This window comes from Chiloscyllium plagiosum, unplaced genomic scaffold (assembly GCF_037043375.1).
Source record: "Chiloscyllium plagiosum isolate Xiang-an unplaced genomic scaffold, Cpla_swu_hap1 HiC_scaffold_4, whole genome shotgun sequence".
In the NCBI taxonomy this organism is placed as follows: domain Eukaryota; kingdom Metazoa; phylum Chordata; class Chondrichthyes; order Orectolobiformes; family Hemiscylliidae; genus Chiloscyllium; species Chiloscyllium plagiosum.
In genome coordinates, this window is record NW_028270142.1 from 43,429,644 (window position 1) to 43,453,461 (window position 23,818).

General features: G+C 40.1%; 1 protein-coding gene across 2 annotated transcripts in view; it reads right to left on the reverse strand.

Moving 5' to 3' along the window:
* mrpl13 (mitochondrial ribosomal protein L13) overlaps window positions 1-23,818 on the reverse strand; it is a 94,502-nt gene that overhangs the window by 23,105 nt on the left and 47,579 nt on the right. For both annotated transcript variants that reach the window (XM_087986197.1, XM_087986198.1), the window contains exon 6: window positions 18,600-18,721. In XM_087986197.1, coding sequence (XP_087842323.1) covers window positions 18,600-18,721 — 122 coding nt within the window. The remainder of the gene's footprint in view (window positions 1-18,599; window positions 18,722-23,818) is intronic.

Consider the following 23,818-nt stretch of genomic DNA (forward strand, 5'->3'; position numbering starts at 1 on the left):
CAGGAATTAAACTCCACGTTGTTGGCATTACTCTGTATTACAAACCAGACATCCAGCTAATTGAACTAACTGACCCCCTATAATTTCAAAGTTACTATATAGTAAGGCAAGTTTCTTTCTTCAGGGCTGAAGCTGATTTCTACAATTTGGACAGAGACTCAGCATTTTGAGGTGTGTGTTGCCCTTTATGATTTTTCAGTGCTACTAACCACCCCCATTTAAGAGGTGCAGTAGGGAACAAAATATATGGCATTTTTGTGCTCCAAGATGGGATATTAATGTGTCAGGCATTTCTAATTCTAATAGATGATTGACAAAAACTATACTGATTAGCATCAATACCACTGACATCTTTTGAAGATTTCATTGGTGTTTATTTCCAAGTTTCTTGTGGAAAAACTTTGGCTTACTACAGAATGAGAACCATGATTAGAATTATGAGCTGTACTGACTCAAATTGCACAAAGGATTCTTTGTCTCCGGTAAGAAGACTTAACCAACAAGTTTTTTTTTAACCTGAAAGAAGATGTGAATAAGGAGGAAGGCAAGTCACAAGGGTTGCTACCGTGTATTTGCTGTCTCCAGTGGCAGGATATGGAATTCCAAAGAAGAACAACTTATACTTATAGAATGGTTTTCACAACCACAAGATGTCATAAATCGCTTTACAGCCAATAAAGTTATTTTGCAGTGTCGTTACTGTTATAATGTAGGACAGGCACAATGGCAATAAAGTGTACAGTCCTGCTCACAGCATTCCAATATTTATCATTTGGGAGAATGGATTTATGTAAGACGTGGCATTGTTTGATGCATTAATCTCAGTGTTAGTTAAAACTGCTGCACACAACTGTTATACATATTTCTTAATAAGTTGTTCAAAGAGACAAAAAAGTCTCTGCCTGAAGATAAACTTGCAGTCTGATGTAAAGGGGGAAAAGTGAGCCATAATCTGCAGCAAACGTGCAAAGGAAATGAATTTTTTGTTGGATGAAATAGAATGTGCAATTCTTAAATTACTTTTCAATTCTTAACAAAAACACAGTAGCTTTATACTTTGCCGGACATATTCCACATTTCATAGCAATAACGTAATTAAATGTTCTCGTCACATGGCAGAATGCATGGCTTTTAGCTCTTTTTCCATCTCAAATTTGCATCAGCAATTTTTGCCTCAGTAATATTAGGAGGCATGTACAGTCTCAGGTTTTGACCTTTCCTGAAACTTCAGCAGATTCTGCAACCTACAAATTAGAACTGTGCCGAATGTATCTCATATCTGTCATCAAAAGATTTGATAAAATCTTACAAGAAACAATTTAAAAATTAATATATACAAAAAAAATTCAAAAAAAAAGGATAGCAGATCCTACAAGGCAAAAACAAACTGATTTGAGTTCTCAGTTACATTTCTCTTTCTGAGAATAATTTATGCTTATGACTGATGTTGACAGCACATTAAGTTATCTTGTGTGATGTATGAGAGATGAACAGGAAACCGAAAGGCAAGGTAACAAGTTCTGAAAGTTGAAAGCATCAAATTGAATCAGCATTCCTCTGCTATTCCTAACCTACATATCTTATAGCATAAAGAATAAAACTGAAATGAAAATAAAGAAATAATTTGATAAATGACCAGTGCAGGAAGAATCAAATATATTTGTAGAATAGAAGAACCATTATTAATTTGCTACCAATTTTGAGAAAAAAGTACATTGATGTTGTATTTTTAATTCCACTGCAACATTACTGTCCATCTATTACATTAATAAAGAAAATTGGAAGCATCATGTTGTAAAGTCCTTAATTAATGTCGGTTATCATTAGAAACGAGACAACACAATACCAATGCAACATTACAGTCCACATCACTTGGCTGGATCTTAAATGTCCCCCCGAGATATATAATGTGCACACCTGTTAATTTTTCAATAAAATCCTCCCTATGGCTTTATAACACCATTTCTCAAGATTTCTGACAATGTTTCATATTAGTGATCTTTACTTTGTTACAGGCAGATGCAATCCATCTGTTCATGTGGAAAATTCTCAAGACAGAAAGCGGTGCCAATAAACTTTCAATCATAACAGGACATCTTCTCTTTTCACAACCCAACACGTTCACTTGAAAAATGAATTTGCTAACAGCCAACATACTTCACAAGTATTAAAGAAAACTACGCATTCACATGTTGGCTCATTTTTGTCTCTAAAAATGGCAAAACATATAGACATCTTTAAATATGTATAGACACAGACAGCATGGCTGAATCAACATCCCTATGGCAATTTATTATATTTCAGCTGACCAAGTAATGTAGGTGCATTCCTACAGAATATTCCAACTTCCTGTCTATTGAAAGTTGGAGAATTCTAAAAATCCAAAGTTATTCAATGTATTTACCCAGTTTGATGCGACAAGATGTATTGCTGAGTAAGAGAAGTGGGAAAACTGACTTGAAAGAATTGGAATGGAATTTGAAGCTGCATTATGACAGACAACAGATAAGTCACTTTTACACAGTCATGAATTGCTGGGTCCATTTAGTCCAATATTAAAAGCAAGTTTTCAAAGATTCTACATTAACAACTATTTTCAAAGTATTGGCTTTGTCAATAGCCAACAGTCAAACCACTGACTGACCAATATTGTGCCTGCAAACAATTAATGCAAGTTCACCATAATTCAACTGTATGACCACAGTGATCATTTCAAAGGGGGGTAAAATGTTTACAAAAATAACATGGGGGCCGGGGGAGGGGAAAGGTTAGATTCCTCTCTGATGGGTTATCAAATATGGACAATAAAGTGCTGGAAGATTAGGAGAAAGGTAAGTCATGAAATGAGGCAGTCAAACAATAGTGGTAAGGAAACACTAGCATCAGGAGACTTACCATTTTTATTTTGTTCACTATTTCTAAGAACTGTGTGGCAGAGGATGGCAGCATAACAAGGTACTGGTGGTTTTATACTGGACACCCTTCAATGGGGTTGCCTCTATTCTTCAAATCTTGCCTGCGTTAACCTACCATAGAGATATACAGCATGGAAACAGACCCTTCGGTCCAACCCGTCCATGCCGACCAGATATCCCAACCCAATCTAGTCCCACCTGCCAGCACCCGGCCCATATCCCTCCAAACCCTTCCTACTCATATACCCATCCAAATGCCTCTTAAATGTTGCAATTGTACCAGCCTCCACCACTTCCTCTGGCAGCTCATTCCATACCCGTACCACCCTCTGTGTGAAAAGGTTGCCCATTAGATCTCTCTTATATCTTTCCACTCTCACCCTAAACCTATGCTCTCTAGTTCTGTACTTGCCATCCCAGGGAAAAGACTTTGTCTATTTATCCTATCCACGCCCCTCATAATTTTGTAAACCTCTTTAAGGTCACCCCTCTGCCTCCGACATTCCAGGGAAAAATCTCCAGCCTGTTCAGCCTCTCCCTATGACCTCCCAACTCCTATACTTAATACTTTGACCAATAAAAGAGAGCATAACAAACGCCTTCTTCACTATCCTATCTACCTACGACTTCACTTTCAAGGAGCTATGAACCTGCACTCCAAGGTCTCTTTGTTCAGCAACACTCTTTAGGACCTTACCATTAAGTGTATAAGTCCTGCTAAGATTTGCTTTCCCAAAATGCAGCATCTCACATTTATCTGAATTAAACTCCATTGGCCCATCTGGTCCAGATCCTGTTGTAATCTGAGGTAACCTTCTTCGCTGTCCACTACACCTCCTATTTGGTGTCATCTACAAGCTTACTAACTGTACCTCTTATACTCGCATCCAAATCATTTATGTAAATAACAAAAAGTAGAGGACCCAGCACTGATCCTTGTGGCACCTCACTGGTCACAGGCCTCCAGTCTGAAAAACAACCCTCCACCACCACTCTCTGTCTTCTACCTTTGAGCCAGTTCTGTATCCAAATGGCTAGTTCTCCCTGTATTCCATGAGATCTAACCTTGCTAACCAGTCTCCCATGGGAAACCTTGTCGAAAGCCTGAAGTCCATATAGATCACATTCACTACTTTGCCCTCATCAATCCTCTTTGTTACTTCTTCAAAAACCTCAATCAAGTTTGTGAGACATGATTTCCCATGCACAAAGCCATGTTGACTATCCCTAATCATTCCTTGCCTTTCCAAATACATGTACATCCTGTCCCTCAGGATTCCCTCCAACAACTTGCCTACCACCAATGTCAGGCTCACTGGTGTATAGTTCCCTGGCTTATCCTTACCACTCTTCTTAAACAGTGGCACCATATTAGCCAAACTCCAGTCTTCCAGCACCTCACCTGTGACTATCGATGATACAAATATCTCAGCAAGAGGCCCAGCAAACACTTCTCTAGCTTCCCACAGAGTTCTTGGGTACACCTGATTAGGTCCTGGGGATTTATCCACCTTTATGCTTTTCAGGACATCCAACACTTCCTCCTCTGTAATATGGACATTTTGCAAGGTGTCACCATCTATTTCCCTACATTCTATATCAATATAGCACTCTGTCAAGATTTACAACTTTTACAATTCCCTGGCTTTGGAAATTCTTCTATACCTTCTATTGCTTAGCAACGTCTTCAGTTCTGCAGACATTCTGTTGTAAGATCAGGGATTTGTCAATGATCAATAGCAAGGTGTCTCCTTGGCAGCAGGAATTCCCGATCTGAACCCAATACCTCACTGACCTTTTCATAGAATCACAGAACTCATACAGTGTGGAAGCAGGCCATTCAGCCCATCAAGTCCATACCACCCATCCAAAGAATATCCCATCCATCTGGCCTAGTCCTGTAAACATGCATTTCCCATGACTAATCCACCTAGCCTGTACATAGGCAATTTAGCATGTCCAATCTTTGGACTGCGGGAGGAACTGGAGCACCAGGAGAATATGCAAACTCAATACAGACAGCCGGCTGAGGCTGGAATCAAATCTGAGACCCTAGCACTGTGAGGCAGCAGTGCTAACTCCTGAGCCAATATGCTGCCTAACAGCCTCTTTCAGCTTCCACACTCGCCTCTTCTTCAATTGGTCATACCAGCTTTCACTTCTCACTTCAGAGATAGTTACACTCCTGATTTCTAACCATCACTACTCATTAGTCATCTTTTTCTTGAACTATATAATATGAATGCATCTGCAATAGGGGTTGAGAGCTATTTATGAGATCATAAATGGGAATATAAATTTAGAGAGAACAATGCAGCATTAATATAAATTATTAATAACAGTGAGGCCTGATTTAATAGACTTTAAAGAGAGTGGAACAAAGGTTAGGGACAAAATAAAACTGCAGATGCTGGAATCCAAAGTAGCTAAGCAGGAGTCTGAAAGAGCACAGCAAGACAGGCAGCATCAGGAAGTGGAGAAGTCCAATATTTCAGGTGTAACCCTCCTTCGTGAATGGAGGTGGGATACGGGGAGTTGCAGATAAAGCGAGAGGGCAAAAGGGTTGTGGGTATGGAGACGGGCGGAATGGTGAGGTAGTGATAAGTGAGTACAGGTGGTAGGCAAGACCTGGTAGATCGATAGGAGGAATGAATCTGGTTGGTAGCTGGAAGGATAGGTCAGTTGGAGGTGGTGCTGGAAGGGGAGTCGGGGGATGGATAGGAAGGTTATTTGAAATTGGAAAATTCAAATTTGAGTCCTCCAGGCTGTCGGCTGCCCAGGTGGAAGATGAGGTGTTGTTCCTCCAATTTGTGGTTTGATTTGCTGTGGCAATGGAGGAGACCGAGGATGGACATGTCGGAGAGGGAATGGGAAGGAGAATTAAAAGGGGCGATGTCCGGGACATGAGACCAAATGTAAACTAAGAGCATGTTTCGCCGTGCAAGTCAGCTGGATCCATAAGGGCAAGCTTAATCGCCCAGTCATTGCCCATTTCAATTCCAATTCCCCTTCCGACTGACCCCTCCTTCCAACTACCAACTGGGGGATTCATTCCTCCTATCAGCCTATCAGGTCGTACCTATCACCTGGATCCAAAGCCATTTAAAATCAAAATAAGGAGGAATATCTTCACTCAAGACGGTAGTGAAGCTTTGGGTGATGGAAGTTTTGCCATTGATTGTATTCAATACAGTGATTAACAGACACTAATGGGAGTAGAAATGCCATTATCTAAAATAGTGGAGCAGAGTCAAGGGGCTTAAAAGGCCTACACCTATGTTCAGGGAATATTTAAGATTTGATTTAATGCAGCGATTGGGAGGGGTAGCTATCGGGCACTTCAGTAATAATAATACACACTTCTCCTTGAATGTGGAGAAATATCCTGAGGCATTGTCAGAAATATGGACATTAAGGCTAAGGAGTAGATATTTAAGATTCTTAGTTTGGGAAAGGTCTTAAAACTTTTACTGCCAATGATACTCAGAAGAATGCCATGTTCCTTATAAACATATCAGGTAGTGCTATTAAATTTATAATTATGACTATTCCAATCAATTGTGCACCTGAATTGCAATAACAGAAGCCACTATGGGTGATAGTCTCTTATGTTAACTGCAATATGTTTTTTTGGGGTAGGGATGGGGAGTTACGTTAATTTCTGTTGACTTTCGAACATGTGCCCAATCAAAACTTCTTGAAAATATCATTATCAGCGGTGTTCAGTAACTATTAACCATGCTTCAAAACACATGCATTGTGTTCTCACAACTCTGAAGGTAAACAATTATACTCCATTGCAATCTTGGCCATTTACATTCAGTTACTCGTAAATACTCGAGTTTACAAGTTCGGCAGTGCAATTTTTGCCTGAAAATAGCAAAGGAGTCTAACTTCATAGAGGGCAAATCAGCTGATTATTATCTGCCTATCCCCTGCAGTGCAAGTTATGGCTTCTGCCCAACAATGAACGGTCTCTGAAAAAGTGCCTGTGGAATCTCCTGTAGTCCCAAACTGAAATAGCAGCAAATCATTAGATGAAAATCTCTGAAAATATATTACTGCCAGCCTCGGATGATGAATGTCAGTTTTTGTTTTAAAATGATGACTGCCAGTTTCTTCTGCATATATTCACTGACTCTTGGATAACAGCCAAAGGCATCACTGTTAAATACGACTCTCCTCTGTGCCAGTTTCATTGAGGTTTGTAAATAACTGCACTTCACTAGAGCATTCACCTGTGCCCTTCAGATGTCAACAACCACAATAACATAAAATGCCTTGATTTTTATCTGGCATATCTGAAATTCACATATTCTGGAAGAACAAAGCATTAAGCCAAATATCATTCTCAGAAAATATCTAATCCTGGAATTCTCTGATATGCATAATCAAATCCAAAAGAAACAAAGTGCTCAATCAGATCAATCACTTAGAATTCTATGTGCACTTTCTAATCAATACATTAGTAGCATGCTAATGACAGTGAAAGAACAGGTTTCTAGTAAATATGTAATGTTTGTAATACAATCTGCTCAAGCTGCTCACAGTAAAAGATCTGTCTTCACAGGTGTATATGGTTAAGGATATTTCTAGAATACAATCGTCAAGATCCTTGAGTGTGTGTGATCTGTTTTCTACTGACTGCTCTCAAGTCCTTTTTCTAACTGTTACATTTCATGTCTTTTCTACCATTCTAGCATTCCCATATGTCATCTCATCATGCTGCACATCCTCTATTGAATCATTCTACCTGCAGCAAAAGTTAGAGAGGTGTTCAGAATTATGAATGGTTTTCACGGCCTGCTCCTGTGCTTGGAGAAACTTTTTCAACAAGGAGGGTCAGTAATCAGAGAGGAAAGATTTAAGACAATTTCCAAAGATCCAGTGAGGATAAGTGGAGCTAGTTTGAAAGTGCAGAGAGTTTTTAAGATCTGGAACCCATCACTGGGCAAGACGGTCGTGGCAGATTCATTAATAACATTCAATAGTGAACTTGAAAGACACTCGAAAATAAACTTTTGTTTATTTGTTCCAGTAAAATAAACTACTGGAGGAAAAAGCAGGGAGTGGCTTAATGGTTTCCTCCTTCAAAGTATTAACAACGCAGGCACAATAGTCATTCTGCACTGTATGATTCTGACGCAGAATTACATCACACTGAAATACTATAGTCTCACAACAAATGTTTGCATTTACCGAAGGTAGGGCAAAGTCACTGAAATATTAGAAGTGGTTGCTAGGAGGAAAAATACCAGTTCATAATCCAAATGGTGCTTGAAATCATACAGGAGAAGAGAACTGATAGAAGGACCAAAGTTAACAAAACCAATGGATTGACTGGCAGCAATATTAGAGTGCTGAATTAAATTAAGAAAAAAAACTTGCAGAACACTGGTTAGAATAGTGAAAGATTCATTGGGCGTAAGAGAGGGCCAACGTTGACATTGTTTTAAAAAGGAGAACAAATTGCTTTCAGGTATTTCAGAATCATCAGCTCCATTCCAATTCCAATACTGGAGGAATCTCTCTTCAAGGAACAGCATGGATTTAGACATGGAAAGTTATTTTTGATGAGCATTATCAACGTGTTTGGGTGAATAGCAGATTGAAAGGCTATCATTAAAATTTCCACAAATGTTTAATTGACTTGACAGCCAAGGTAGATGCTGTGATAGGATAAGTAATTGAATAAGAAATAAGAAACATAGGGTACCCATGAGAGCCATAATACCAGACAAGGAGAGGTGCTGAGTTACGTGTCAGTAATTGAACTTTTATTGGTGACTGAATAAATTATCTAAATTGTAACAGATTATTTGGCTGTAAATTTGCAGCTAATATAGCCGAGTGCAGCTGGGTCAGAACATGGAGCTATGTTTTTCAGACATTTTAAAATCTAACATTTAATGCAGCAGACAAATAATTTCAATTGGAGCCAAATACAAAGAGTTAATTTCCTTCTTCATCTCAGCTTGCTCCGCTAAATCTCCACAGTCTCGCTGTCCTTTTCATATCAACTACCCTCTCGATGTTGTCACAATCTCATGCTCTTAAAACTTCTTCAGTGCCTCAACCTTCAACTCTCTTTCCCCACCCTGTTCAGGATACATTATTCAAACTTTTTGAAATTAAACATGCTTTAAAACATTGCTGTCCATACAAAGAGCCCAGTAGAAATTCAGATACTTCAGGAAGTCAATGCGTTTTGTCTCAGATTGGTCACTCTAGAATTTGAGCTGATGGCTAAAGGTCACCACATGTCAAGATGTATATCTGGGCAGTCAACCAGTCGATAATTACTGTCGCACTGTGTGGTGCATACATCGTTTCCGGTCAGACTACACTCAGCAATTTCAGTTTGACACTTTGACTCCTGAAATCAAATAATGCAGCTCCCACACTGCAGACATATATCATTACAATCCAGTCACCAGCTAAATTTCTGGTGTCTCCTTTTTACTATTGTTTCTTTACCGAAATGATAATTCAGAATATATACATAACCAACTTCCCCTCCTAAAAATGAGAATTACAAAATAAAACATACGGACAGTTAGCTTGAGTCTGAGGAGGAGGAGATCAGAGTGAATATTATGAATTAAGACTTGGAGATGAGAAGTATTAAGGGCCTAGGGTGTGCACTGGGAGGAATTGGAACTATGGCAATTAAATGGATTAACACTCACTGAGATACCTTATTTTTATCAATTATGGGACATTGGCTTTGCTGGCTAGGACAGCATTTATTGCTCATCCTTAATTGCCTTTGAGAAGGTGAGTTTCTTTCTTGAACTGCTGCAGTCCATTTATTGTAGGTATGCTGTTAGAGAAGTTACAGGATTTTGACTCAGCAACACTGAGAAAGAACAGTCATAGAATTCATCAGAATGGTGAAGGGCTTGGAGAGGAAATTGTAGGTGGTGGGTTTCCCATGTATCTGCTGTTCTTGTCCTTCCAGATGGAAGTGGTTGTGGTTTGGAAGTTGCGTCTGAGAAGACTTCGCAATTTCTGTGTTTATGGTACACACTGTTGCTCCTGGGCATCAGTGCAGGAGGGAGTAAATGTTCATGGATGTGATCCTGGATGGCATCAAGCTTACTAAGTGTTGTTGGAGCTGCACTTATCCAGACAAGGGATGAGCACTCCTGACTTGTGCCTTGTAGATGGTGGATACGCTTGAGAAACAGAGGTGAGATAATTGCTGCAAGATTCCTAGCCGCTGACCTGCTCTTGAAGTCACAGTATTTATATGGCTGGACAGTTCAGTTTCTGGTCAACAGGAACCCTCAGTTTGTTGATAGTGGGAGGAATTCAGCAATGTGAGTGCCATTGAATGTCAAGGAAGGATGATTAGATTCTCTCTCATTGGAGATGGTCATTGCCTGGCACTTGAGTGGCTTGAATGCTACTTGCCACACGTCAGCCGAAGCCTGGATACTGTCCCGATGTGGGTGCATTTTGATACCAATTGCTTCAGGATCCGAAAAGCCGTGAATGATGCTGAACATTGTGTAATTATCTGTGAACAACCCAGTGTCTGATCTTTTGCCGAAGGTTATTGATGAAGTACGTGAAGATGGCTGGGCTTGGGACATTACCCTGAGGATCTCCTGCAGAGATAATCTTGAAACTGAAAAGACTGAACTCCAATAACCACAACCATCTTCCTTTGTGCCAGGTATGACTCCAACCCACTGAGAGTTTTAACTCTGAATTCCACTGACTCTAGTTTTGCGATGGATTCTTGATGCCACACTCAGTCAAATGTGGCCTTGATGTCATGGGCAATCACTCTCCAATTAAAGCTGTAATAGGTCAGGAGCTGAGTGACCCTGACAGAACCTAAAGTTAACTAGGTAAAAACAATGACTGCAGCTGCTGGAAACCAGATTCTGGATTGACCAGATTAGGTATGGCGATAAGAGCCGTACCCCTATGTATCACCAACTTCAAGACTACAAAGATAGCTGAAAAGTGTACACTTTATTTCAGTTGGTATTTCAATCTCACATCCTTTCCTCCTCTTCTCTCATGATTAATTCTGGAACTGCCATCTAACAGTGCTGTGGCATCAGGTCACACATGGGCAGGGAAACCTCCTGCTGATTACTACAAACTTTGTATCAGTATTCTCCCATGTTAACATCCCACTTGAAGGGAGCACGGAGTGTGACAGAGGCACAGAATGTATTTGGGGTGGGGTGGTATTCCTGATGAAGGGCTTTTGCCCGAAATGTCAATGTTACTGCTCCTCGGATGTTGCCTGAACTGCTGTGCTTTTCTAGCATCTCTAATCTAGAACCTAAAGTTAGCATCAGTGAACAGCTAATTGCAGAGTAAGTGCTGCTTGGTAGCACTGTTGATGATACTTCCATCACTTTATTGACAATCAAAGGTAGACTGATAGGGCAGTACTTGGTTAGGTCAGATTTCTCCTGCACTTCATGTACAGGACTTAGCCTGAGCATTTTTCACATTGCTGGCTAGATAACAGTATTGTAGTTGGACTGAAACAGTTTGGCTGGGAGAGTAGCAAGTTCTGGAACTTAAGTCTTCAGTGGTATTGCTGGAATGGTGTCTTGGCCTAAAGTCTTTCCAGTATCCAGTGCCTTCAGGCAGTATCAAATTGAAGCAAATCAAACGGTCTGAGGATTAGCATCTGTGACACTGGGGTCCTTGGAAGGAGGCAGAGATGGATCACCTACTCAGCACTTCTGACTAAAGATTGTCACAAATGGTTCAGCCATATCCTTTGCATTGACATGCTGGGCACTGATGATGAGATGTCGCCATGCTTAGAACTGATCTGCTGGTTGTGGAAATGCTTAGCACTGTCTTATCGTTTGCTGCTCAGGCTGTTTTGCATGCCAGTGGCCCTGTGTATTAAGTTTACCAGGTTGACACCTGACTTTTAGATATACCTACTGTTGCTCCGGGAATGTCATCCTGCAGGTCTTCAGTGAACCAGGGTTTGATCCCCTGGCTTGATGGTAATAATAGTGAAGAATGTGCCAAGCTATGAGGTTACAGATTGTGTTTAGGACAATCTTGCTGCTGCTGCTGGCCTACATTTCTAATGAATGCCCAGACTTGGGTTGCTAGGTCTGTTTGAAGTCTGTCCCATGTAGCTCAGTAACACACAATATAGTGGATGTTATCCTCGAAGAAGGAAATCACTTTTAGCGATACCGTCATGGACAGATACATCTGTGTCAGGCAGGTGGGTGAGCATGAGGTCAAGTATGATCTTTTCCTTTTGTTGGTTTCCTCACTGCTGCTGCAGATCCAATCCGACAGTTGTGTCCTTTAGGATTCGACCAGTTTGTTCAGAGGTGGTATTGCTGAGCCACTTTCAGTGATGGACATTGAAGTACCCCACCCCAAATACATTCCGTGCCTCTGTCACACTCAGTGCTTCCTCCAAGTGGGATGTTAACATGGGAGAATACTGATAAAGTATGTAGTAACTAGCAGGAGGTTTCCCTGCCCATGTGTGACCTGATGCCATAGCACTGTTAAGATGGCAGTTCCAGAGTTAATCATGAGAGAAGAGGAAAGGATGTGAGATTGAAATACCAACTGAAATAAAGTGTACAATTTTCAGCTATCTTTGTAGTCTTGAAGTTGGTGATACATAGGGGTACGGCTCTTATAGCCATACCTAAATTCAGAGTCTTTTCCGCCAACATAAATTTGTGCTCTAATATTGCAGAGCAAAGCCATTTCCTTCCCTTCTATTGAAAAAGAAAGCAAATATTTCACACAAAAATGTGACATAGTTATCTTGAAAGGAAAGTAACTGAACATTTCAGTGGTCTGGAAAAAAGGTTGGCACACTTTGAATAAAGGTTCCCAAAACAAAATTACAAGAGTGGTGGGAAAAGAATCAGACTTTTTACTGAAGCACAAAATGGTACAATATAAAACTTTAATGTCAAATGGCTTGTTATGTTGGCACAGAAAGTTTTCCAACATATTTCTCTCTAATTGCAATTGTTTAACCATATTGCCTGCAAATTCTTTTGAAACAAGCATTTTATTTCAGAGCTGTGCTACTGTGGAATTTCCAAAATGTGAGCCATCAGGTTCTAATGCACCTCGCAAAATTATGCTTGTGACAGCTTAAATTTGAGAAATAAATCTCAAAAATATGACATCTGGGAACATTTACATTTCCAGAAAAATATTGCCAGAATCCACTCCCAACCACCCCCCACTTTAGGGGCGCACTTATTTATTAGAGCTTTGACTGGCTGAAAGCCATACTTGATTTGCAATAAATCAAAACTTTGTGCAAAACTGGTAGCGAGTTTGTTGGTTATGATAAGATTTATTTTAGTAGCTAACACTTTCACTATGGAGGGCAAGAACTGATTTATTGTGTGGCAGGTTACTGTACTCCAAAAGCTACAGATCAAATCACCCCAAAATTGTAGTTTACTTTAAACCTTATAGCTCTTAGAATGAAAATATAGTAAGACCCAGACTTACTGGTAATAAATCTTCCGGCACCTAGATGATAGTGCCTACGGGAAGCCAGGTATCTGGCTAAGGAGGATTACAATATTTAATTAATTCTGCTTTCGTTATACCATTTTACCAGTCTACCATTACTACAATGGAACATTTGGAGGATGGGTAAAGTTGGATGATTTGTTGCAGATATCCTTCCTCACTGCTTGATTAAAGTTCAACCTCTCGATCTCAGGTTGACACTTGCTCCAGTAATGGGAATGGATTCATTTTCAGAGACACAGTTCTTTTACATTTGCACACTTCAAATTGTGTAACTTGACCTGTGCTCTGTTAACTCAAATTCATCCGAAGCAAATTCTTAGAGGAGCAACAAATAGGAATTTTCAAGACTTGAGACAGCATTGAAACATTCCATTACACAAGATAATAATATGAAATATACATACAGGCTAGCCATATAATATTACAGAAACATGGGATAATTTGTTAGAAAAGTAATGTATAGCTCAGAGTATACTGTATATGATTTATCTGTCAGATTTAGGATCAACAAGATGAAGACTCAGTGCAACTGGCTAGGGCCTCTCCATTGGCACCTAATTCCAGACTGAAGTGGATATGGTGCATCAGTCTAAAGTGACCAAAGTGCAAAATCCCGTTCCAACAGTGGGATTCAGGATCTGAGCGTAGATGTATGTACATTACATACAAGTACAGTCCCTGTTCGCAGCCACGTTGGCAATTTGCAGCATCTCTGTACTCTGCACAGTTAAACCACTTTATAAAATGACCTGTTGTCTCAAGCACAACGTGGCAAAACAGAAAATAAATATCTATTATCAATGTATCCTTCAAAGGATGGTGATTATGAAAACATAAAAAAAAGGAGCTGGTGTGGCCATCCAGTTTGCTCCACCATTCGGTGTGATCATGGCTGATCATTTAATTCAGTAACCTGTTCCCATTTTCTCCCATACTGTTTGATCCCTTTAGCTGCAAGAACTACATCTTCTCCTTCTTGAACACATTCAATATTTTGATGTCAATTGCTTTTTGTGGCAGAGAATTCCACAGGCTTACCATTCTCTAGATGAAGAAATTTCTCCTTATCAAAATCCAAATGGCCTATCCTATATCCTTAAACTGTTGGTTAATGGCTCATCAGGAAATCCTTCCTGCTGTTTATCCTGTCTACTCCTGTTCGAACTTCATTCTCTCTCTTCATTCTTCTAACTCCAATAAATATAGTCCGAACAGATCCAGTTTCTTTTCATATGTTAATCCTGCCATCCCAAAAATCAGTCTGGTAAACCTTTGTTGTGCTCCCTTCATAGTTAGAACATCTTTCCTCAGATAAAGAGACCAAAACCACATATAATACTCCAGATGTGATCTCACCAAGGCCCCTACATAATTGCAGCAAGATATCCTAGCTTCTGTACTCAAATTCTTTTGCTGTGAATGCCAACATGACATTTGCTTTCTTTACTGCCTGCTGCACCTACATGTTTAGTTTCCATAATTGGTGTACAAGGACACCCAGATCTTGTTGTACCTCCCCCTTTCCTAATCTTTCACCAATTAATAATCTACCCTCTGCCTGTTTTTGCTGCCAAAGTGGATAACCTCACATTTATCCACATATTACACCTGCCAAATCTCACATCTCTGCATCCTCCACATAGATATCCTCTCGCCCAACTTTCGAATGTCTACAAATGAGATATTCAATTTACTTTACTTACCTAAATAATTGACATATCTTGTAAATAGCGGGGTTCCAAGCACTAATCCCTGCTGTATGTCACTAATCACTGCATGCCACTTGGAATTCACTCAGATGACACAGATCCGAACCACTAACATGGAGGACAGCATTGTTATCTTCACTGAAGCTCGAACTAATGTTGGCTTTAATCGAGGGACTGGTATCAATGCCTGGATTGTGCCTTGGTCACACGCTGACCATTCAATGCATTAGTATTGGTCAGTACTGGCCTGTTTATTATTTGAGTCTGAAAGAGTGAAGGGTATGTACAGCAGTACAGGCGGGATTGCCACCAGCGTGCATGTTGAGTAGAATGAGTAGTCACAAAGGATATCATTTAGCAATTTTAAGCAGTCTTAGTGTTACAGGCAAAGAATTGTAGAAATTGGATTGCAGCGTTCTGAAAAGGGAATTTTGAGCACAGCTGTAATGAGTGATAATAATGTGCTTGAGGACTTCAGAAAGGCTGATGAGGCTGGAGATTGGTGGTCGAGAGTTTGACGGCAGCTTTCTGACAAGAGCGGGCTTGAAGGTAACTGGGGACCTTGAAAAAGAAAGTGTTAGAAAAGAAAGCTTTTGACTATGTCAACAGTAGAAGGGGAGAGGGGGAAAAGGTTGTTATCGCCGACAGCAGATGTTCATTGTTTAGACAAGGTACATCAAAAGGGGTTTAATTCTTTCAAAAATGTATCTCTCAAAACTGAAAGTATTGTGAAAAGAGTGTTTTTTTCCCCCAGCTGAAACACACATAGGCTTTCTGAACAGCTCAAAGAGATTGCGAATAGATCTATGCTGACAAATAATGAATACTCCAATCAACATCTGGATGACAAAGTGCAACCTCTAATCTAACAAAACTTGTGTTTACTTAATGTTTTTACTATGTGCAGACAATATATATGTTTTAAGTTCTTAGGAAATTGTGGGTTTTAAACAAGGTACAGCCGTAAAATTTTCACTGAGATTTCATTGTATTCAACTTGAACAGTCAGCTTTGTGCTCTGCTACTGAACACCTGGTTCCTTTTAAATATGTTGGGAGTTCAGTAGTAAGACAGCTCGTAACAACAACAGAAGTAACCATTTTCATAAATTCAGAATTTTGACAGGAGTCCACCTCTAGATCTTGCAATAGCTACACAGCCAAGCAGACTAACAGTGATTACACTGAAAAGACATTTGAATTATATAACTTGTTAAATATTGGAGCATATAAGGTCCACCTGATGAACACGGTGGAGCCAGCGCAATGTCACTGGCTCAGCAATAAAGTAATGCTCTGGTTAACTATTTCTATAGAAGCTGAAAATGTGTTGCTGGAAAAGCGCAGCAGGTCAGGCAGCATCCAAGGAACAGGAGAATGGACGTTTCGGGCATAAGCCCTTCTTCAGGAATGAGGAAAGTGTGCCCAGCAGGCTAAGATAAAAGGTAGGGAGGAGGGACTTGGGGGAGGGGCGTTGGAAATGTGATAGGTGGAAGGAGGTCAAGATGAGGGTGATAGGCCGGAGTGGGGTGGGACGGAGAGGTCAGGAAGAAGATTGCAGGTTAGGAAGGCGGTGCTGAGTTCAAGGCATTTGACTGAGACAAGGTGGGGGAGGGGAAATGAGGATTCGCAGTAGGTTAAAATCTTCGAGGAGAAAGTCCTTGTAGAGGGAGGAAGATGAAGAAGCTCTCTTCCTTCCTATTTCTATAGAAGCCCTTATAAATTGTTAAGACATTTTTCTACTGGTCTTCAACTGATTTCCTGTTTCTTTTGAGGTTATACTCAAAACCCTCACAGCAACAAATGTAATCATTCATGGTGAACTTTAGCAAAAGGCTTTCGGAAATTGAGGTACATCAGATTTTGGAGCTCAACACCATTTTTTTGTCATTGCATTGAAGACATTTGCCAAAGTGTACCTTCTCTTCATAACGCTGTGCTGTCTGCTGTAAATAGTTCCATCTTGTACAGATAATTGTGATGAATACTCTCAATAACTAATTCTAGTATTCCATCACTTGTTTTTTTCCAAACACTCCTTTGCTCTGAATGTTATTTTCACTTCTATTCTCAGGATATAGCTATGCTTATATGACCATTTGACATAATATAGCCCCTATTGGCAAAACAGCCTTTGGCTGTGGCATCTTTAGTTTGATGTTTCCCATGCTGCTGCATACATGTCTGTATGCGTCTACCCAGATTGCCCACTCCAAAGTCTACCAATGGTGGTGTACTTCCAATCCTCAGTTTGTGTGACTCTGCCTAAGCATCTATCTTATGAAATTGGGTTCCTCCCTCTCTTCCCCTACTTGCTGAACATAAAATAAATTCTACTGTGGCCTCAGTGGCCTTCCTCAGTGTTTTCATGATTGCTCGAGTTATGTCTACGTTGTTTCATTTTTACCAAATATACAGCTGCCAAGATAGCTTCTTACATTGGCGACAGAACAGTGATGTCAGCTCCGAATCCAAACAAACTATACCTTCGAGAAGCTGCAGTTTGGCTAAGGGTGACTCATTGGAACGTACTAAATACTTGGGTTAGCTGTTGGACTCATGGACCGAGAGAGAGAGAGAGAGAGAGAGAGAGCGCGAGAGAGAGAGAGTGAACAGTGCATGGGGCGGGGGGGGGGCAGTTAAATTGTAAGGCACTAAAGGAGAGCATGGGGCATTGAGGGAGAATAAGAGGCAAAGAAGGAAAGCGTAAAGTGCCAAAGGAGAGTATGAGGCGCCAAAAGAGCGCATGGGGCATTGAAGAGCCTGAGGCATTGTGAGAGAGTGGCACAGTGTGAAAATCAAATAGCAGGAGACAGCAGGCTTGCCAAATGTTACAGTTCATTTTTCTTCCTTATTTTTCTGATAAAATTGTTTAATAAATAAATCTTTGGACAATGTTTTTCCAGCTACTAATAAATACTTTTGGTAAAAGACATTAATTTAAATGTTCTGGATCACATACAAATGGATCTCCAGAGATAGAACAATATATTCTGTACATCTTCATTGTCTGGACTTACAATTTTTGCTCCATTCACTTCCAGATGTTTCCTCTGCTCTGCACAGTGTGAAAAGGGCTTAGCTACACTCACAAAAGCTAAATTCACACAATTTCCAGGATTAGATTAAACATCAGTGAACATTAGGGAAAATAGGATTGAAAACATTAACCAGGATCACAGTTGTCAAAAGTTATTCAATCACCAGTTGGAAAGCTAATTAGGAGTGTAACAGTAAATCATTGGTATTTACAATTCAGTAAACATTTCAACAAAGCACCACCGACTGCAGTGCTAAAGCTTGCGTTTGGAAAATACACAGCTTATTACTAATTGTGGAGTTTTACTGTCTGTACCTAACCCATCAGTCTTGAATGAAAACTGTTGAAAAGTAGCATGCTATGTGGTTTTGTAGTTTGGCAAATTTGCCAAAACTACGAAGTTATATTCACTTACGGCGTCCATAGTCTTGGGAAGGCATTAATCTCTTCTTGAGTGTATTCATTCAACCTTCTGGGTACCTGCCGTGGTTGTGGAAGTTCTTCCAACAGGTTCTTAAGGATTTCATCTGGAATCACCTTTTGAAATTAAAAGCAAGAGGTAGAAAAATATCACTGCAGCTAGGATTTACCAAATGTTATAAACATATGTTTGATTTTTGACTGACTTACTTTCAGATAAGAGTATGCAACAGAACTCTGCAGAGGTATTAAATAAACACCTAATTACTTAAGGGTTAAGAAATAATTTTCCATTTATTTATAATTGAGAAGATTAAAACCATGGAACCACCTTCCAGGGAATAAGAATTGTGATCTTCTAACAACCAGCACAAGTAGTCATTTATCAGGTATCATTTCTGTGGAGTTTTTTTTTAACCTACTTATACTAGTAGGATTGAATGATTGAGAACTGATGATAATAAATATTAATGACATAATTTTCCTGGGTCAACTTGCATAATTAATTTACAGATTCAAGTGAAACTTGGATGGTAACTAATTTATACAGAAGTGGAACTCAAAGGCAACAAAATAATTCAAGAGGATCATGGGAATAAGGGATAAGAATATAGAAAACTTCTAGAAAGACTCAAAATGCATTTCAACTCAATAATAGCCTAGGCACAGGTGAAGAGTTAGTGAAGTAGCCACAGACAAAAATGAATGGAAACAAAACGTGGACATGTAGCAATAAGTCTCCTGACAATGACTGAGACTGGCGAGACTGGCTCTACTTGAAACAAAGGTGATGTGACATGAAGTAATACTAATACAGTCAATTCTCCACCAATCCATGTCTATGATAGTGAATGCTTTATAGGAAGTGACGATGACTTGAGATCACAGCCGATGGTAGGTCTTTGCAGCTGGCTTTCTGCTGTCTTGGGGCTTGTGGAGAGTGGTCTGTGAATATCATGCGTACTGCCTGTCAGTACAGTTGGTAACTGTTGAAGGTGACACTTCGGCTTCACATTTTTCTGTCAGCTCTAGTGTCTCTTACTTTCTACAGTGGCATGCAAGTTATGCAACTTGGGAATTGGTTAGCTGCTCCTTTTTGTGTCACTGAAAGTCAGTAACCACTTGCGCATTCTGTATTAACCAGCATTATGAAATAAAACAGTCAGTAGGTAATAATCAGTAGAAATATTTTAAACCTTTAATCAGTCCATGACAAACACGGTAGTAAAGAACCTTGTGCTGTTACAAGACAGGAAGAAATCTGTCAGTGTAATGGCAGATTTTTGTTTTAAGTATTCACAGCTTTTTAAAAAAAAATCAATCATGAGCTTATTCTGAATTAGTTTGAACATGTGACAGTAGCAAAATGCCATCCTCAATATCAACGACAAATTCTTGTGCAAGAGGCAAGAATGTTAAATGGTGGGAAAATCTAATGACTGAAGACAAGAAATATTAAAAGTAAAGTGCCCTTCCTTTAAAAAGTTAAATGAAGGCAGTAGGATTATTCAAGGCCTTTGGGAGGGGAAAGTCAGCTACGTCCATAAAGGGATTAATTGAACATATGGAGTCTTGGCAAGAGCCTTATGCTTCTTGGCATCGCATTTAAAATGGGATCTTCTGCATTTCTATCCAGATGGCCAACTTTCTGGAACACTTATAAAGTTTTATATAAAAATATTTATGGAGGTGAATCTAAATATTAAGTCTCTTCAATAAATAAAGATTCCTCAAGAACTCAAGATGCTTTGACTATCTTACAAAACAAATCTTTTGAAGGTGGGGTTTCATGAATGGAAGATGTCAACAATTTGATATCTCAGATGATTGTGAGGACAGCACATCACAAAAATCACAAAATGGTTCAAGTGGATAAACACAAAAATACACTCACCAGGCCAGTAATAAGAGGAAGTAGATTTTCAGAGGAGCTCTTTCCTATCATACTAACTAGACAGTGAGCATTGACAGGCTACCTGGTCACTGGAAGGATCACAGCTGAACCAAACACTGCCTTTTTCTTTCCTCAACATAAAAACATAGAAAATAGGAGAAGTAGGCAGTGCTTCAAGTACATTCTATCATTCAATATGATCAAGGCTGATCTTCCAGTTCAGTACTCAGTTCCTGCTTTCTCTCCATACCCTTTGACTTGTTTTCTCCCAAGGCCTATTTCTAGCTTCTTCCTGAAAACATTCAATGATTTGGTCTCAACCACTTTCTGTGGCAGAGAATTCCACAGGCTCACCATTTATTCTCCTTATTTCTCATCTTTCTCCTTGATGGCATACCCAGTATTCTCAGACTCTGACCTTCCATACATCAGAAACATCCTTCCCACATTCACCTGGTCTAGCCCTTTTAGAATTTGGTTTATCATAAATATCCTTTATTCTTCTAACATCCTTGAAAGACCTGAAGATGAATGAAATGTAGTTTAGTTGGAAGAAAAAATATATTAACACACCTTTTAGGAAGGGAATTTAAAAAAAAAATTAAATATGGAAAAAATTAACATGATGCATTTTTAGTGAAAAACTCTTTATATGTTGCTAACAAAGTTAGAAATGTTAGCTAACAGTGAGCAGGCTTTATATAATTATTTATTATGCTTTGATTCAAAGGTCATCATCCCTAAACTGACTGCATTTACAAACTGCTTTCCAAGTGTTGTCATGACTGTTCAGCAATCAAGTGACAAGATTTATTGCCACATAAGGGAATTGTTTTGCATATGTTGCGTACACTTGGACCATGGTTACAGTCAATTTGGCTATCATTTTATTCTGTCAGGATCCCTTAACATCTTCGGTAGAAAACAGAGAAAAAGACCCAGATTCAAATAATGGTCAACAGCTAACATTCTGTAGCAATTTCATGGGATAAACAAAGGCCTTACATCTACCATACATCATACGAGTGAAATTTAACATTGATGAGGAAAGGAGTCTCATCCAGTGGTGGAAGCCTGATGGAATTAAATGGCCACACAAGCACTCAAGTGACACTGTTTAGGTATCCTCCAACAATTAGCAATTAAGCAATCTCCTCTCCTCCTGGTGTCAGTAATGGAGTGCCAGGGGGCAGATATCCACATACAACCTGTCAATCACAGACATAACCCCTTCCACTTAATCAAAGCAGAGGTGTCCCCAGGTACTCTCCAAAAGTGGTCAATTCTCAAGGAATACAGTGATTAGATCTCAAGGAATACAGGGAGAACTAGCCATTTGGATACAGAACTAGCTCAAAGGTAGAAGACAGAGGGTGGTGGTGGAGGGTTGTTTTTCAGACTGGAGGCCTGTGACCAGTGGAGTGCCACAAGGATCGGTGCTGGGCCCTCTACTTTTTGTCATTTACATAAATGATTTGGATGCGAGCATAAGAGGTACAGTTAGTAAGTTTGCAGATGACACCAAAATTGAAGCTGTAGTGGACAGCGAAGAGGGTTACCTCAGATGACAACAGGATCTGGACCAGATGGGCCAATGGGCTGAGAAGTGGCAGATGGAGTTTAATTCAGATAAATGTGAGGTGCTGCACTTTGGGAAAGCAAATCTTAGCAGGATTTATATACTTAATGGTGAGGTTCTACAGAGTGTTGCTGAATAAAGAGATCTTGGAGTGCAGGTTCATAGCTCCTTGAAAGTGCAGTCGCAGGTAGATAGGATAGTGAAGAAGGCATTTGGTATGCTTTCCTTTATTGGTCAGAATATTGAGTACAAGAGTTGGGAGGTCATGTTGTGGCTGTACAGGACATTCGTGAGGCCACTGTTGGAATACTGCTTGCAATTCTGGTCTCCTTCCTATCGGAAAGATGTTGTGAAACTTGAAAGGGTTCAGAAAAGATTTACAAGGAGGTTGCCAGGGTTGGACGATTTGAGCTATAGGGAGAGGCTGAACAGGTTGAGGCTGTTTTCCCTGGAGCGTCGGAGACTGAGGGGTGACTTTATAGAGGTTTACAAAATTATGAGGGGCATGGATAGGGTAAATAGGCAAACTTTTTTCCCTGGGGTCAGGGAGTCCAGAACTAGAGGGCATATGTTTAGGGTAAGAGGAGAAAGATATAAAAGAGACCTACGGGGCAACTTTTTCACGCAGAGGGTGGTATGTGTATGGAATGAGCTGCAAGAGGAATTGGTGGAGGCTGGTACAACTGCAACATTTAAAAGGCATTTGGATGGGTATCTGAATAGGAAGGGCTTGGAGGGATATGGGTCGGGTGCTGGCAGGTGGGACTAGATCGGGTTGGGAGATCTGGTCGGCATGGACAGGTTGGACCAAAGGGTCATTTTCCATGCTGTACATCTCTATGAATCTACTTCCACTGAGTGTGCATGGGTTTAAGGGCTGTAAGGTTAATGGAGGACATCTTTTAAAGTCATAGAGATGTACAGCATGGAAACAGCCCCTTCGGTCCTACTTGTCCATGCCGACCAGAACATGGTCCTAAGTTTAGGTCGGATCCTAAACTTATCTAGTCCCATTTGCCAGCACCCGGCCCATATCCCTCTAAACCCTTCTTATTCATGTACTCAACCAGATGCCTTTTACATGTTGTAATTGTACCAGCCTCCTCCACTACCTTTGGCAGCTCATTCCATACAGCACCACCCTCTGTGTGAAAAAGTTACCCCTAAGGTCTCTTTTAAATTTTTCCCCTCTACTAAACCTGTGCCCTCCAGTTCTGGATTCCCCCATCCCAGGGAAAAGACCTTGTCTATTTACCCGATCCATGCCCCTCATGATTTTATAAACCTGATAAGATCACCCCTTAGCTTCAGGGAAAACAGCCCCAGCCTATTCAGCCTCTCCCTACAGCTCAAATCCTCCAACCTTGACAACATCCTTGTAAATGTGTTCTGAACCCTTTCAAGTTTCACAACATCCTTCCGATAGAGGTGACCAATTGCCTAACCAATGTCCTGTACAACCGGAACAGGACCTCCCAACTCCTATACTCAATGCTCTGACCAATAAAGGTAAGTGTACCAAATGCGTTCTTCACTATCCAACTACCTGCGACTCCATTTTCAAGGAAGTATGAACTCGGACTCCAAGGTCTCTTCGCTCAGCAACACTCCCCAGGACCTTACCATTAAGTGTATAAGTCCTGCCCTGATTTGTCTTTCCAAAATGCAGCACCTCACATTTATCTAAATTAAACTCCATTTGCCACTCCTCGGCCCACAGGCCGATCTGATCAAGATCCCA